Genomic DNA, 16,359 nt, shown 5'->3' with positions numbered 1-16,359 from the left:
TGGCTGTTGTACAGAGTGTTCGTGGCGTTGCACCCTGGATCCTTCAGAGGTTTTTCAGAGTTTTCCCTGTTGGAATGTTTCAGGTTTCTGTATGTGTTGTGGCTAACTGTTGATGTCTCAGAAAGTCATCATTAAATGTCCCGATTAAGGCTCTTAGTTTCCGAGCATCATTTTCCTGAGGTTATAACACCTTTTTGGTGATGAGCGTAAAAACTAAATGTAGACAGCTTTGAGTTTTTGCTACGGAATTTGCAGTCAGATCACCAATTTGCATCTATCACTATGATTGGATCACTCATGGAGTTCACAGACGGTGACTGGATTGAATATGATAGGCTGGAACACTTTTTTGGCAAACGACATTGAGGACGAAAAAAAAAAGGTCAAGTCTTCTCAGTGCATGTGGATCAAGGATGTAAGAGTTGATATGTAACCTAACAATACTTGGGAAACCTGTGGACTTCAGCTTCAAAGAACTGGTGACGTTGGTGCAAAATCATTACTGCCTGAAACCCTCCGTGACTGTTCAGCGTTTCAAATTCCAGACTCATTCACGCAGGAGTTTCAATGGCTGCATATGTGGTGGAGCTGAGACAGCTTTCAGAGCACTGAGTTGGAGGCATGCTGGATGACATGCTGTTGTTAGGGGAGCCCACACTGGACTTTAAGAAAGCGTTGGAAATTACTAAAGCAAGAGAAACAGCAGCTAATAACACTAAAGACCTATGGAAAGCTGACAACAATATGAATTAAGCCGATGCACATCAAATATCTAAGAGTGTTGGAGGCACATTTTGGCAAGTACTGTGTTTGTAAAGACAGTATCTGCCATAACTGCAAGAAAATGGGGGCACTAAGCCAAGAAATGAAAGAGAACTAAAGAAGGAATGGGAAAACTTAACCCAAACTAAACATGCATTTACATGGATTTAATAAGTGCTTTGTGGAGCCCATCTATGCCATTATCCATGTAAATGGGAAGAGCAGTAAATGGAGGTTGAGCCAGGGGCCTCGGCTTCCGTGATCAGCCAAGCCACCTACCACAGCTTGTGGCACTTGGGCGGGATGCCGGCTTTCCAAGCGACTGAGACAGTACACCGGTGAATGCATTCACCCGCTTGGCGCTATAGAGGTGCATCAGCATATCAAGGTCAAGAAACTGCAGCGACGCTACGTGTGGTGCAAGGAGAGAGGCCTAGTCTGCTGGGTCGTGATCTTCTGCAGAAAATCTGCCTGAATTGGAGAGAAATTGTCACGGCCTGAGGCCAGTGGGAAAAACAGAGGCAAACAATACTCTGAGGCGCAGGGACCGAGCATGACAAAGCTTTATTTGCAATGGTGCAATTGATGCAAACAGCGAAAACAGTGAGAGGTGCTCAAAGAGCTTAACATTACCTAGAACTGCTCAACGTAATCAAGGAATAACTCAAAAACACTCGAGGAACTGAGGGCTAGCGGCAGCCTAAATAAACTTAAAAAACACACTAGAAACTCTACTCTGGAACATGAACTTGGAACATGATTGGCAATAACATTAGCTTTGAGGCACACTATGATTCGTATTACTCCGCTTGGAGACACACAGGTTTAACTCAGAAATTCATAACCTTTCACTGTGAAACACACATGGCCGACTTGGCATTTCTATGAAACAAAGCTATAAAGAGCACTAGAAGTGTCCGCGGTGGAAGCCATGGGGCTGTTGTGGATGGGATGGAGAACCCAACACTGGGTAATCTGCCAGTACAGGAACTCCTGGGGGGGAATCCTGAACACTGGGCAGGTGGGCACGGAGAAACTGTGAGCAGACCAGCGCTGAAATCTAAACAAATTACAGCAGTGGCTTTGCAATGTCCGGAGGTCCTCTGAGAGTGGAGAAAGCACAAACGTCAGAAAAAACATGAAACGGCTAAGAACAGCTGAAACTGTGGAAGCCCTGACTGACAAAGGTTTGCAGATGATCTGGCGAGGTGTGAGTCTGAGCGCTGCTCTTAACAAGCCGGCAATTCCAATTAGGCTCAGGTGCAGCCTCTCAGCATGATGTGGCGGCTCCACCCAGGGGTGGAAACGCCCTGTGGGAAGACCCGGCACTCACCCGGACCATGACAGAAATCATGTATACAACTGTAATAGCAGAATTACTGGGAAAGTATGCAGATGAAATTAATTGGACACCCTCAGGGGGACCACTGTGAAGCTGTGTGTGGACGTCTGCAAAACATTCCCGGTGTTGCTGTCACAGCTGTTCAGAACCCCACAAAGCTGACTGCCATGATTGAAGCAGTGAGGACAGCCGTGAGTACTCAGACTGTGCACATTGAACGCAATATGAATACGATCTTGGAGAAGCTTACCGGGTTCTCAGAGCATGCGCCAACCAGCTGGCAGAGGTGTTCACCAAGATCTTCAACCTCTCCCTGAGGCAGTCAGTGGTCCCCACATCCCTCAAAACAACCACCGTCATTCCTGTTCCTAAGAAATCAGAGGTCTCCTGGCTGAAATGCTACCGCCCTGTTGTACTGACATCAGTCATCATGAAGTGCCTTGAGTGGCTGGTCAAAGGTCACCTCTGCTCCTCCCTCCATGTTACATATCTGCAAAATTTGGCATGAACGCCAACATCCCTTCAAATTTCTACAATGCTCCACTTTTACTCTTCCTGTGAGCTCGACCTCTTCTTACTCTCCCTTTTCTTTCTCTTGTTTTTGAATTCTCCTTTTTAACTTCCTTTTCCTCTCACTTTCATGTTTCCTCTTTCACAAACTGTCTAATCACACTCTCCAGTGTGTGTGTGACTTCGTACATCTCTTACTTTCTCCTTCTCAGCTTATTCCTTAAACATATAAATTACAATTTACTTCTTTTCTTGGGCAGTAAAAATCCCTCTGATGTTGTGGGACTCTCAAAAACTTCAATAATTCCTGGTTCAAGCCTGACACTCTGGGCTTTGCAGGGTGAAGGCCTCGTGTTTCATGCTCTTCACTGAGTTAAATGCATTCACCAGCAGAATAATGCTGCTGGGCCTGTTTGCAGACAGAGGCGGGAGCTCCTGCTGATTTGTATGGGACTAAAAAGCTGTGATTACATCCATCCAGCTTCACACTTTGTGAAAGCACATCTGTGGAAGGAATGGAAAAGTCATTCAGACGGCCACAGATCACTTCTGAGGAAAGAAGAGGACATCGGCTTTCCTTGTAGTTTCACACCCGAGTAAACCAAATAAAAGTTTAAAAAAAAAAAACTCAGAAAAAAATTAATTAAAAATCATATTCTATTAAAGTTATTTCACCTGGAAACAAACCTTTACACAGTACAAAATTAAAAATTAATCAATCAATTAATTAATTAATTTTCTTTTTTTCCAGTGTTTTTTGTAACGCCGTTCCCTCAAAGAATCTTTCCTTCGCCCCTCCTTTTTTCTTTCCCACTGTACACCACACTACAGCTCGCCGTTCTGATCCACTCTCAATCCAGATTGTGCCAAAAACTGCTTTCAAAAATCAAGAAGCCGCTTGCTGTACAGCTTCTCACTCTATCATTCGTCCTCTTCCTCCAGGCGCTGAGGAGCAGCTGAGTCAGTCTTCAACATGTGAGGGTTTGACAGGAGGGCGGGAAAGACTGCAGGAACCACATCTAAGAGAGGTAAACAGCACATGCCCACACATGCTTACTGAGACAGGAAGAAAAGAGAGAGAGAGAGAAGGCGGGCCAGAACTCAGAGACCATGACAGAAATATGATCTGATAGCCAAGGTTATTAAAAATAGATATGAAAACATTTAAAAACACATATCATTATTTTCAGCATTGGTTGGTTTGGTTGCAACTTGTGATGAGACTCTGATGGATTCTGTGAAGTTCTGTGTTTTTATCGTAATTCCTGTACGTACTTTCATAATCCGGCCTCTGACATATGCTCTCCACAACATAATAATGAATAAAAACGGAAACTGAAACTAACAGAAACTAAGCTCAAATGAAATAGTTTCATATATAAACTAACTTCTCCCAGCTTCATATTTCTGAGAGTGCAGTGAAACACGCTTGATGGTTTCATCATTACAGTTCCCTGTATTAAGCTCTGGAGCAGTAGTTACTTTTATTGTCTGGCTCTGTTCCACAGTGTGTTTTTATCCTCGTCTCCCTCCACTTTCTCTGTAGGATCTACCTTACAATATAAACGCCTCCAGGTGACTGTTGTTGTAAATGACATTAAATTGAACTCACACCCAACTGAGAGAGAAAGCACATAGAGAGAGAAGATGTAAAACCTACATAGAAACATCTCAGCCAGCTAAAGCCACAACCTTCTGCTGTATTTGGTATTTTCTGTCATTTTAAAAAGGAATAATAATGTCAACTCATTCATTTTGGCATTCATTCATTGTTTATCTTGCTTTGTGTCATCGTAGTCTAAGGAGCTTGAAAAGAAAAGCGTTGAGTGCAGGTTTATTTTAACTGGATACACCAAATGTTCCTATTTCTTTGTTATAATTTACAATTGTGCTATTTTAACCCTTTGTTATGGTGCCTGAATGATTGCATGCTATTCTGAGTCACGTGCTTTGTAAAGCACATTGTAATGTTTGGTTTGATAAAGTTTATACAAATATAACAATGCTATCTGTTTTTATCCCCATAAATAAAAACTTCCCTCATAATAATTCTAACAATAATGCCACACTGGAAACGTGGAAGTGGTGTCACTGTTATGGATAAACAATGGCATTAAAAATAATGTGTCAGTAAGATAACATGTCCTTTTTTAAATGATTGAGAAGGTCTATGAAAACTCATCAAGTGACAGAGAGAAAAGGTTGTGGCCCTTTAGTACCCCTTCATGGCTTCCTGTTAAGTTTCATTTTAAATTCTTCTTTTTTTGGTTTTTAAATCTCTTAATGGTGTTGCCCCTTCTTATTTGTCTGAGGTGCTTCACCCTCACATGCCGTCACCTGTTCCTCAGCTAACCAGATGCGTTTGACTGAAGACATTTAATAAATCCTGAGGAGACAGGAAAGCCTTTGCAGCTTTGGCTCCTAAAATGTGGAATGAGCTTCCTCTGGAGGTCAGACAGGCTCAATCGCTTCTTTTCTCCTTGACTTTTAACCCAGTATGAGTTGTTATCTGTCTGAAACTTTTACTCTTTACACGTAGCTGTACTGATTTATGGCTTAATTGTTGTTTTCTTTTACAGCACTTTGGTCAGCCGTTATGTTGTTTTAAAGTGGTTTAGAAATATAGTGAAAGTGGAAGGTAAAAGATGAGTGTGTTTCTGGACAGCCTTGAAGAAAGATTTTTTTCTAATTGATATTTTGTTTATTTTTCATAAAATAAAAAGAGTGTCCAGGTCTACAAAAGAGACAAAAATGTTCCCAAAATCACTTTTTTAACCTTTTCTCTGGTTAAATAGAAATAATAAAAGCATAAATAAATAAATAAATGTAAGGCAGTGATTCTCAAACTACTCACAATGAGTACCACCTCATAAAATATATAGCTCCTGTAGTACCACCCTTATGACCGATATTAAAGTACAGCAGTATAGGCCCATTTACAGTGTTGGGAAGGTTACTTTTAAACTGTATTCCACTACAGATTACACAATACGTCCCCTCGTATTGTTTCAGAGGAAAACACGAACACGGTGTACAGTCGAGTCTTAATAGCTTACTTACAACTGGGCTCGTCAGGCTCTCTTCTTGGCTGCAGTGGTTATTATTATATTTACATGCTTCCAGCTCCCGTTTCTGATGGGTGACAGCTCGTACTTTTCCATTTTCTCCCTCCTCGCGCTCACAGACACATAATGGTTATGGCAGTCCATTCTCCCTGCAGCACGGACTACACTGCCCATCAGGCTACATTCTTTAGAGCTATGCTTGTAGCATTCTGCCTGTTGCCTTCATATGAAATAATTTTTTGAACAATAATTTCAAAAACATATTTCCTCACGTCATTTTGCGGGCCGCAAATAGAGTTGAGACACAGGCATTAGAGCCTCGTAATGTGTGTTTTGTTTGGGTTTCCACTGGCGTGGAATTACCAAAAAGACCGAGGGCATAGTATAACACATGAAACAGGAAAAGACCATTTATTTCAGCAAAGTAACTGTATTCTATTCTTTTAAACAGTAACTGTAACAGAATACAGTTACTCATATTTTGTATTTTAAATACGCTGGTACATGTACTCCGTTACTCCCCAACACTGTATATTTAACACCACATAAAGTTTACACGAGACGATTTTATTTCTTATATGATTGTTATTTATTTTAACTGTCATAAACAGGATGTGACAGGTGACAATAACAACTGTACTGCATTAAAACATCTGCAGCAGGTGGGACTTCCAATCTTTAAGTGATGACCTGATAAACCCTGATTCTGGGGCCAAACTACTCTGCATTTATCAACGCTGTTGTGTTTTTCACTTGTTTTAATTACTGCTCCCAGCGATCATCTCAGTTGTTCTCCTGACTGATGTTTGGTCCGTTTACAGCATCCTGCCATGCGATTGCATTTGTCCCTCACCATCAGGAACCCTCACCTTAACTTTTATTGAGTGGAAAAGAGTTCATTCATCCTCCATCTTCACTGTGTTTATGTTATGCTAACATAGCTGTGTTGCTCGCCACCGCATAGCACATTATTATATTTTCTCAGTCAGAACATGCTATATTTTTTAATCTTAAAAAAACTTTGGAGGCTTCCCTTGTACTACTAGAGGACGCCCACATACCACAGTTTGAGAATCACTTTCCCACTGTGTCCTTGTGATAAGCTGAAAGAGGAGGCTTATCCATGTTTATGATCAAACAGCTGATTCTAAACTAAGCCTTCAGATCAAACTGATTGATCAGCCATCAGAGGAGTCGGATCAATGGAGCTGCTTCTGTTCCTGATGTCCCCTGTTTGATCCTGGACCTGAACTCTCCCTGCAGAGGAGACACAAGACAGTCAGAGACACACAAACACACACACACACACATATCTTAGTGGAGCCATCTACTTGACATAATGTTTTCCCTAACCATCTATAAAGATTGACTAAATCTAACCATAACCTAACTTTAACCTTGCTCACATTTTGAGCCTCAAAAATGCAAATCAAACTCGAGGGGTGTTCCCAAAAGAGACTGTTGGTCCCCACAAGTAAGAGAAAGAGAAAGAGAAAAGAGAAAGAGAAAACCTATATTTTCATACTGACCTTTGACCTTTAATAGCACTGTGGTCTCTCTTAAAATGCTTCTTTCTTTGCTGCTGACTTCACAGCTGTATCCTCCACTGTCTCTCTCTGTGGGCTGTTTCAGGGTCAGACTGAGGTCTCCAGTTTTCAGCAGGTCTTCATTCAGCTTCGTTCGGTCTCTGTAATCCTGGTGCTGTTTGTGAGGCCGGTCAGAGCTGTTCTCATACATGTGGACGATCAGTGGTGGATCCAATTCAGTATGTCTCCACACTATTTCAGCATCTTCAGGCAGGTTTTCTGTGGTTCTAAAGGGCAGCCGGACAAATTTGGCCCCCTCCTCCACCTCCACCTGACAGTCTGAAGGAAAACCACATCATGAGCTGCACAGACAGAAGTGAATCTACAAGTTAGGTTTTTATTTGGTTAATGGTAATGGTTGAATAATGATTTTCAACCACACAAACAGAAATATTTTCTGACATGCACACTCATACTGACTCGTCACTATCAGCAGCACCGTTTTCTTCCTCTTCATCCTCTTGTCCTTGACACTGCAGATGTATTTTCCCGTGTCTCTGTCTGAGGGTTTCTTCAGGGTCAGACTGAGGTCTCCAGTCATCTGTGAGTTTGCTTCCATCCTCGTTCGTTCTCTGTAGACCTGGTGCTGTTTGTCTCGCTGGTCAGAGCCCTGCTCATATTTGTGGACTGTAATTGGTGGTTCAGGTTCATAGCGCCACCACTCCACTTCAGCACTGGACAGGTTACCTGTGGTTTTGAAGGGCAGCTGGACAGACTCCGCCCCCTCCTCCACCTCCACCCGACACACTGAAAGATTCCACCATGTTTTATTCAGCCAGTAGCCACTCTGAATTGACAAGCATGTTACAACTAGATTTGCTGAACGTGTTTGATTGGATAAGTAAAAACAACATGATTTTAAACGTGTCTAAATCCAAATCCATGTTAATAGGAAGTAGAGTACGCTTAGTCAACAGCCCACAACTAAATCTTTCCATAGCTGGATCGGTATTAGAACAGGTCACCCAGATTAAATTACTTGGTGTTACCATAAACCACCACCTTTCATGGTCTCAGCACATCAACTCTGTTATTAAGAAAATGGGACAGGGCATAGCTATAGCTAGGAAATGCTCTTTTTACATCACTTCTTCAATTATGAAAGATGTCATTAATGCTCTAGTATTATCTCATCTAGAGTACTGCTCAATCATTTGGTCAGCAGCTAATAAGACAGATCTGAACAGACTTCAGTTAGTCCAAAATAGGGCGGCCAGATTAGTGTTAAGGTGTTCATATTATACAAGTATTGATAAAATGCACGATAAATTATACTATGGCTTACTTGTATTTTTAAAGAAAGCAATACTGGTAAACACACCATACTTTTTTTGTGCTCAGTTGCAGTATCCAGATGAAATACATAATCATGCTACACGATTTTCAACTAACCACAATTTAGTAACTCCTCAAGTTAAAAGTAACTTTTTGAAAAACTCTGTTATATTTAAAGCATCTTTTCAGTGGAATAAGTCGCCTTATGCAATTAGAGAATTGGCTTCTATTCATAATTTTAAAAATCACCTAAAAGCCTATTTAGGCAGTTTTTAATTTATTTGCAAAAATTGTAGAGGGTAATGTCACTTGTAATGGAAATTGTGCATTTTGTTTGAGTGTTTTGTTTTGGTTTTTTTTGCTTTTTTATATAATTTTTAATATTCACATGTTTACATTTTCAGAATTGTAAAACCTTATTGTGGATCTAAGAGCCAAATTATGTGGACAATTTGCATCCAACTCATTGGGTAACATTTTATTTGGTGGTATTTGATGGTTTGGGCCCCAGGAAGACTAGCAACCACTGTTGTGGAAGCTAATGGGGTTCCTTATAAATAAACAAATAAACAAAAAAAAAAAGAACAAGGTCAGTGAGGTCTTTACTGAACCTTACAATATAAAACTCATTGAAGCGACTGTGAACTGACACTACAAACAAAATGTAATTTAAAATATACAGGTGGTAATAATCAGGGGCAAGATTTGTCTACTCAGTCTAAGGAGCTTGGAAAGAAAAGCGTCTGGACTTCTTTAAGTTGCTTGAAGACGTTTCACCTCTCATCCGAGAAGCTTCTTCAGTTCTAAGGTCAAATGGTGGAGAGTCCCAGATATAAACCTAGTGGGAGTTTCCCCCCACAGAGGGACAAAAGGACCCCCTGATGATCCTCTAATCGCCTGAGCCAAGGTGTGAAAATGGGTGTGTTTCACAATCAGCCAGAGTTTCGGGTGAGCTCATTGTGAAACCTTTCCCCACCCTATCATGTGATTTCCTGAGGTCAGATGGTCCAGGATGTGAGTGGGCGTTAAGGCGTCTGGGGAGGGATCTCAAAACTGGATTGTAGATGGCAGAGAGTTGGTGTCGTAAACCACCGCCTCTGTTCAAGAGTTTTGAGAACCACTTCCCAGACGCCAGCTCTCTCAGTAGCAGGAGCAGCAGCAACACCAACATTGTACCCATCAGGTAAAGCATAGGCTACCTTCAGGCTGTAGAAAAAGCTCTCCTGAATCTAACGTGCAATGGTGTTTGCTGTAGTGAGTGCTTGTGACAGGAGAACTGAAAGCAGCTGAAACCTATGTTGTGAACCAAATATGTGACTGTGGAGTTAAAAATAAAACAAGTTGGGATCCTTAAATACTCTGTCAGTCTTACTTGATAAGCAAAGCTGTTATTTGGTTTCTTATCTTTGACCTGAACCTTTATTTGTTTCTTCATGAGGATGTTTCCCTCCCACTCAAATCATGCCAGAGGCTTTTATTTTGAAGTTAGGATCAAGAGAAATAAACAATTGCAACACATTTAGATGAGCTTGCAAATTCTCTCGACAGATATTTTCCTACAAGAGATTCAGCATGGGTGAGACAGCCGTTTACGTTTGCTGTTGAGACAGCAGATGTCGATGATGAATACCTTGATGAAATCATTGAAGTTCAGCAGAGCCAGGTTCAACAGCAACTCTTCAGAACAACAACACTCTCAACGTGTTGGTGTCGACAAATGGACGAGTATGTAGTTATTGTTAAGAAAGCCCTGGATTTTTTTTATACCATTTGTTACAACATATCTTTGCGAGCAATCCCTGTCAAGGATGCTGGACATAAAAACGAAGAAGAGGAACAGACTTTGCTGTGAAAATGACATGAGAGTGGCACTTGCCAAGGTGAAGCCACGCATATCTGAACTGGTCTCTCAAAGGCAACAGCAGAAGTCACACTGATTCGCAGTATGTACATTTGTATGTAATTTGCTGTAAGTTCGTGCATTGTGTTGGTTTTGTTCTTTGAACAAGGTGATGTTCACGCACGGGTCATTTTGTGCACCAATAAAAACATATCTATGTCTTGAATATGAAAAAGAAATCATATTTTATTTTTCACTAAAGAGGGGTTCAGTGCGCATATGAAACTGGTGGGTTCGGTGCCTCCAACGAGGTTAAGAACCAATGATTTAAACACACAGTTGCTCCGCCTGACATTCTTGGCTTTTAGTCAAAACATCAAAGAATTTATTTTATTTGAATGAACTGAAAATAGATTCAAACTAAAAGCTTTTAGAGAATAAACTCCTGCATGACCTCTGACCTTTGACCTGTATCTACAGCACTGACCTCTGACTTTCAGCTCCACTTGTTTCTTCAGCAGGATGTTTCCCTCCCTGCTGTAGACGGTGCAGGTGTAGGTGTAGTGATCCCAGTCTGTGGGGTGTTTCAGGGTCAGACTGAGGTCTCCAGTTTTCAGCAGGTCTTTGTTCATCTTCGTTCGGTCTCTGTAAAACTGGTCCTGTTCTTTAAACTGGTCAGAGCCGTTCTCATACACGTGGACCTTCCTGGTTCGAATGTAAATACAAGTCCACTCCACTTTAGCATCTTCAGGCAGGCGATGTCTGGTTTTGCAGGGCAGCTGGACAGACTCCACCCCATCCTTCACCTCTACACAGGGGACTGAGAGGACAACAAAGCACAATGAGTTGTACAGCCAGTGCAGCAGCGTGAGGTTAAACCTTTTCAGTGAAAACATCTTTGACCAATTCGACTCTGAAATATGTTCCTTTGCTCCACAGTACAGAGTACAGTACAGTGGTGTCTGTCCAATCAGCAGCAGAGCGGACTCTTTACCAGAATCCTTTGTGCCAAATGTACAAATCCTTTGTTTGTTTCTGCAGAGTAAAGTTTTTATTTTCATCTTTCAAGGTTTATATTATTTCTTAGAATCTTTCAAAGAAACTGTAGAAGTTACTAGACTATGATTCAACTACACAGACAGCTGGTCACTCGATCTGCTCTCTGAATGCTCAGCTTGTGCTCAAAATGAACTTAAAGAAACGTCTGTTGTAGTTGTTAGGTCTGCACTCGCAGGCCTCGCTAGCTCAGAGACTTATCCCGATGAACAAAGCAAGACAATCAGACCTCGATCGTTTTTTACTTGCGCAAGTGTGGTAATCTCAGAGCTGCAAGCTCTGCACCCAAACTCAGTCAACTTCAACTCCAGCCTCTCCTCGCAGCCTTTTATTAAATGAGTACTTGTAAAATAATGTGTTGTAAGAGCTAAGGCACCGCAAAGCTGTTTAAAAGCCCCTTTGAGGTCCCTGTGTAATCACATAAACCCCAGGCAAAGTGTCCAAAAACGTAGGGACCTTCTGTGTCTGCAGCTCACTCATAAAACCCTGTTCACCATAGTAACCACAGACACATTATTGATGACAGGCTCTTGTTACCGAACTTCACCATTTTCCTATACTGTAAACCTTTGATCTGTATCTTCAGCTCTGACCTTTGACTTTCAGCTTCACTTGCTTCTTCAGCAGGATGCTTCCAAGGATGTTGCTGCTGACGGTGCAGGTGTAGGTGTCCGTGTCTTTGTCTGTGGGGTACTTCAGAGTCAGACTGAGGTTGGCAACTGTCAGCTGTTTTCTCTTCATCTTGGTTCTGTGTATATATAACCAGTGTTGTTGTTGTTGAGGCTGGTCAGAGTCACTTTGCTGCACATGGACTATCCTTTTAAAGCTGTCAGTCCACATCACTGTAGCGTCATCAGGCGGGTGAACTGTGGTTATGAAGGGAAGTTCAACAGACTCCACCCCTGAATCCACCTTCACCTGCGGGACTGAGAGGACAACAAACATCATCATCAGCTGCACAGGAAGTCTTTAAGATGCTAAAACATGACGCTGAAAAACTAGTTCATGCATTTATTACTTCCAGGCTGGACGACTGTAATTCATTATTATCAGGAAGTCCTAAAAACTCCCTGAAAAGCCTTCAGCTAATCCAAAATGCTGCAGCAAGAGTCCTGACAGGGACTAGAAAGAGAGAGCAGATTTCTCCTGTTTTGGCTTCCCTTCATTGGCTTCCTGTTAAATCCAGAATTGAATTCAAAATCCTGCTCCTCACATACAAGGTCTTAAATAATCAGGCCCCATCTTATCTTAATGACCTTGTAGTACCATATCACCCTATTAGAGCACTTCGCTCTCGCTCTGCAGGCCTACTTGTTGTTCCTAGAGTATTTAAAAGTAGAATGGGAGGCAGAGCCTTCAGTTTTCAGGCCCCTCTTCTGTGGAACCAGCTTCCAGTTTGGATTCGGGAGACAGACACTATCTCTACTTTTAAGATTAGGCTTAAAACTTTACTTTTTGCTAAAGCATATAGTTAGGGCTGGACCAGGTGACCCTGAATCCTCCCTTAGTTATGCTGCAGTAGATGTAGGCTGCCGGGGGATTCCCATGATGCACTGAGTTTTTCCTTTCCAGTCACCTTTCTCACTCACTATGTATTAATAGACCTCTCTGCATTGAATCATACCTGTTATTAACCTCTGTCTCTCTTCCACAGCATGTCTTTATCCTGTCTTCCTTCTCTCACCCCAACCGGTCGCAGCAGATGGCCCCGCCCCTCCCTGAGCCTGGTTCTGCTGGAGGTTTCTTCCTGTTAAAAGGGAGTTTTTCCTTCCCACTGTTGCCAAAGTGCTGCTCATAGGGGGTCATATGATTGTTGGGTTTTTCTCTGTATCTATTATTGTACGATCTACTGTACAACATAAAGCGCCTTGAGGCGACTGTTGTTGTGATTTGGTGCTGTGTAAATAAAATTGAATTGCATTGAATTGAATTAACCTTTGGCATGTGTCTGCTTGAGTGGAGCAGGGAGTGATTTAAATAGTTACTGTGTATTTTTAGTGTTGTTCCTGAAAACATTTGTATTATTTTGTGATTATGGTATCTCTGCCCGTTGGTTTAGGTTGGAATCATATTTTTTCTCTTCTCTGTGGGGTTTTATTCAGCTTGTACTGGTGTAACTGGAATCATAGGTGAAGCTCATTGGACTTTATATGTATTCCATTTATCATTCATCCTAGGTACCGAAGTGACACAGCACCACACAAAAGCCCCTCATGTCTTCATATCTTGGGAAATCGGTGGAGCGATTTAGTTAAATATGTGCAAAGTATTTAAGGCAAAAACAGAAGATCTTGAATGTCTTGATCTTGAAGGTCAATATTTGACATTTTTGATATTTTTGTCATTTTTACATGACCACCTTTATTCTTTAGCACAGTCTGAACTGTGTTAGGCAGCTTTTTGCAGTGTTCAGGAGTAGTTCTCCAGGACTTTTGAAGGACATTGTGATTTAAAAAACAAAAATCCAGAAATGCTTTTACTGCACTGGCAGCGAGTTCAGTTCTTCTGTATCAAGAATGGCTACCTGACAGCTGCCCTTCCATTGAGACCATTTCTGATGATGCTTTAATGGACGACTGAAAGAAAAAAAACATTATTCGGTATTTCTACTTATGTATTACAGCTTCCAAAATCACAGCATTCTTAGATAGCTGGAAACAGGACAGAAGATCAAGTGTTTAAATGTCTTCAAGAGTTTTTTGGGGTTTTTTTGGCAAGTTGTGCTGCTGTGTCTGCCTTTTTATGACAGGGTAAAGCACAACTCCCAGTACCCCCCACTGCCCATGGCCTTGAATAACAACAATAAAAGCAGAGTTTCTCTGAAAATACAAACAGTAAACTTAAAATGAGTGATGCTTGTTTCATGATGCTCCAGATGTTCTAAGCTGGCAAAAGCTTTGAACTGCAAGCAGACCAGTTCAGGACCTGAACTCTTCCCTGCTATTTTATCAGACGCTGTTTAGTATGATGTTACTGAAATATGTAAGGCCTTCACTTAAGAAGACATCGTATCAATTGGAGCATTTGTTGTTGTATAACCTGTAAATACCTTTGAGCACCTTTCCAGATGTGGAAGCACTATTACATACCATCAGAGATCAGGTTTTGTAAGTGAGCTCTAATAACAAGTCAGATGCCTCCTTTTGAGGATGCAGTGTCCATGTTGTTCCCATAATCCTAAAATTTAATCCGTCTGACCACAGAACAGTTTTCGACTTTTTACTGACGTTTGCCCCAAAGAAGAATAGCAGTGTCTCTGGATCATGTTCACATGCACTGTTTTCTTTGCATGATACAGCTTTAACCTGCACGTGTGCATGGCATAGTCAAGTGTGTTGCAGTAATATCTGTAAACGTTTCAAAGCTCATGACCTGCCTGAGGGCACAAGGATCGCAGGTGCCCAGGACTGATTTTCAGCCTTGTTGCTGTGCACAGACATTGCTCCTGATTCTCTGAAACCTTTGGCGATGTTATGTGCCGTAAATGATGAGATATTTATAGTTTTCAGAATTCTGTCCTGAGAAACATTGCAATTATTTTGTAATTGTTTTTGCAAACTCTGAACATCTTTACTTCGGGTAACTCTGCCTGTCTTAATACTCAACAATGTTATTGACCTGTTGCCAATTAGCCTAATTCAGTTAAATGTTAGTTAAATAATTATACAGATGTTTCATTTTTCGCTTTTTGTTGCTGCAACTTTTTGGAAAATTGTTACTGCCATCGAATTCAAACCTTTATTAAAATTGTACATTTTCTCAGGTTGCTGGTTCCCTTAAGAACATAGCTGGATAAATTTGAGGTCAAGATCACTAACCACCATCATTTAAAATTGGAAATTTGACCACATCACACATGTGACAAATCACTTACCTTTCACAAAATAGTGTCTGAAGTACATGCCTCCACCCACAATTAAGAAAGCAGCCAAATTCAAGAAAACCAGGAGAACTGTGACCCTGCTGCGACCTGACAACAAAAATGTGAACAAAAACAGGAAAATTGTGTGATGTTAAAATAATGCTGCAGAATCTCTAACGCTGCACATGATTTTTCATTTGTTTGCACTGACCTCCACCTGTGGCCCTCTGGACCTGCAGCTGCACTGTTGCCTGACCCTGTTCAATACCAGACTTGCGGGCGGTGCAGGTGTAGTTGCCACTATCAGACAGTTGAAGATTTTTCAGAGTGAGGCTGAGGTTTCCAGTTTCCAGAGCATCAGTATTCATGGACGTTCGCCCGCTGTAATGCTGGTTTTGGTTCTGAAGGTTATCACCTTCCGGTTCACGCAGGTGAACTGTGGGTGGGTTGAGGTCGGACCGGCTCCACACAGCTGCGCATTCTTTCACATTAACACTGAGAAACTTACACGGCAGCAGGACAAACTCTGCTCCCTCCTGCACCTTCACACTTGAGGCATGCTGGGAAACTGTGAGGACAGGAAGAGTTTAAACCTGAAATCATTCCCACACTTTATTATGACAGCAGGAAACTTATTACAGGCTGAAGTAGACACAGACACAATGCAGCAGTTCCAGTGATGCACACCGGCTGATTTCATGAAATCATGTTGATTCAGTGTTTTTTTTATTAGTTTAGATAAGTAAGGACATTATTCCTGAGACATGACCAAAGTGGCTGCTGTTTCATAACTGTCACAAAACCCGTGAGACCAGTTACACTGTCATGGTGGCTAGATGAAAACAGCCAAGTGCATCAGCTTAGAGGGACTCGAGCTGATAACAGAACAGATAGAGACCACATCAGGCTGCATTTTTGTCTCACTGCTTCAGTGAGAGAAGACATTTAAGATAAAGTTACGCTGGCTCGGATAATCTCAACTGCAACAGCATGTGGCAGTTGAGACCTCACCTTGTTTATGAATGCACACAAACCTGTCTGACTGTGTGTGTCTCTGTGTG

General features: G+C 41.6%; 1 protein-coding gene across 3 annotated transcripts in view; it reads right to left on the bottom strand.

Annotated features, from left to right (window-relative positions):
* Positions 1 to 6,165: 6,165 nt before the first annotated feature.
* Positions 6,166 to 16,359, bottom strand: part of LOC106676740 (uncharacterized) — a 32,089-nt gene continuing 21,895 nt past the window's right edge. Inside the window, exons 2-8 of one of the 3 annotated variants that reach the window (XM_076880876.1) lie at positions 15,510 to 15,866; positions 15,311 to 15,406; positions 12,030 to 12,362; positions 10,868 to 11,200; positions 7,686 to 8,012; positions 7,209 to 7,544; positions 6,166 to 6,936 (exon numbers count right to left, since the gene is read on the bottom strand). In XM_076880876.1, coding sequence (XP_076736991.1) covers positions 6,845 to 6,936; positions 7,209 to 7,544; positions 7,686 to 8,012; positions 10,868 to 11,200; positions 12,030 to 12,362; positions 15,311 to 15,406; positions 15,510 to 15,866 — 1,874 coding nt within the window. In that variant the 3' untranslated portion in view covers positions 6,166 to 6,844. Of the gene's footprint in view, positions 6,937 to 7,208; positions 7,568 to 7,685; positions 8,013 to 10,867; positions 11,201 to 12,029; positions 12,363 to 15,310; positions 15,407 to 15,509; positions 15,867 to 16,359 lie in introns of those variants that run through there. The other 2 variants (XM_024798965.2, XM_076880878.1) reach the window with 2 other exon arrangements.

This window comes from Maylandia zebra, unplaced genomic scaffold (genome assembly GCF_041146795.1).
Source record: "Maylandia zebra isolate NMK-2024a unplaced genomic scaffold, Mzebra_GT3a scaffold01, whole genome shotgun sequence".
In the NCBI taxonomy this organism is placed as follows: Eukaryota; Metazoa; Chordata; class Actinopteri; order Cichliformes; family Cichlidae; genus Maylandia; species Maylandia zebra.
Note: the sequence above shows the minus strand (reverse complement) of the source record. Positions and strands in the feature narration are given on the sequence as shown.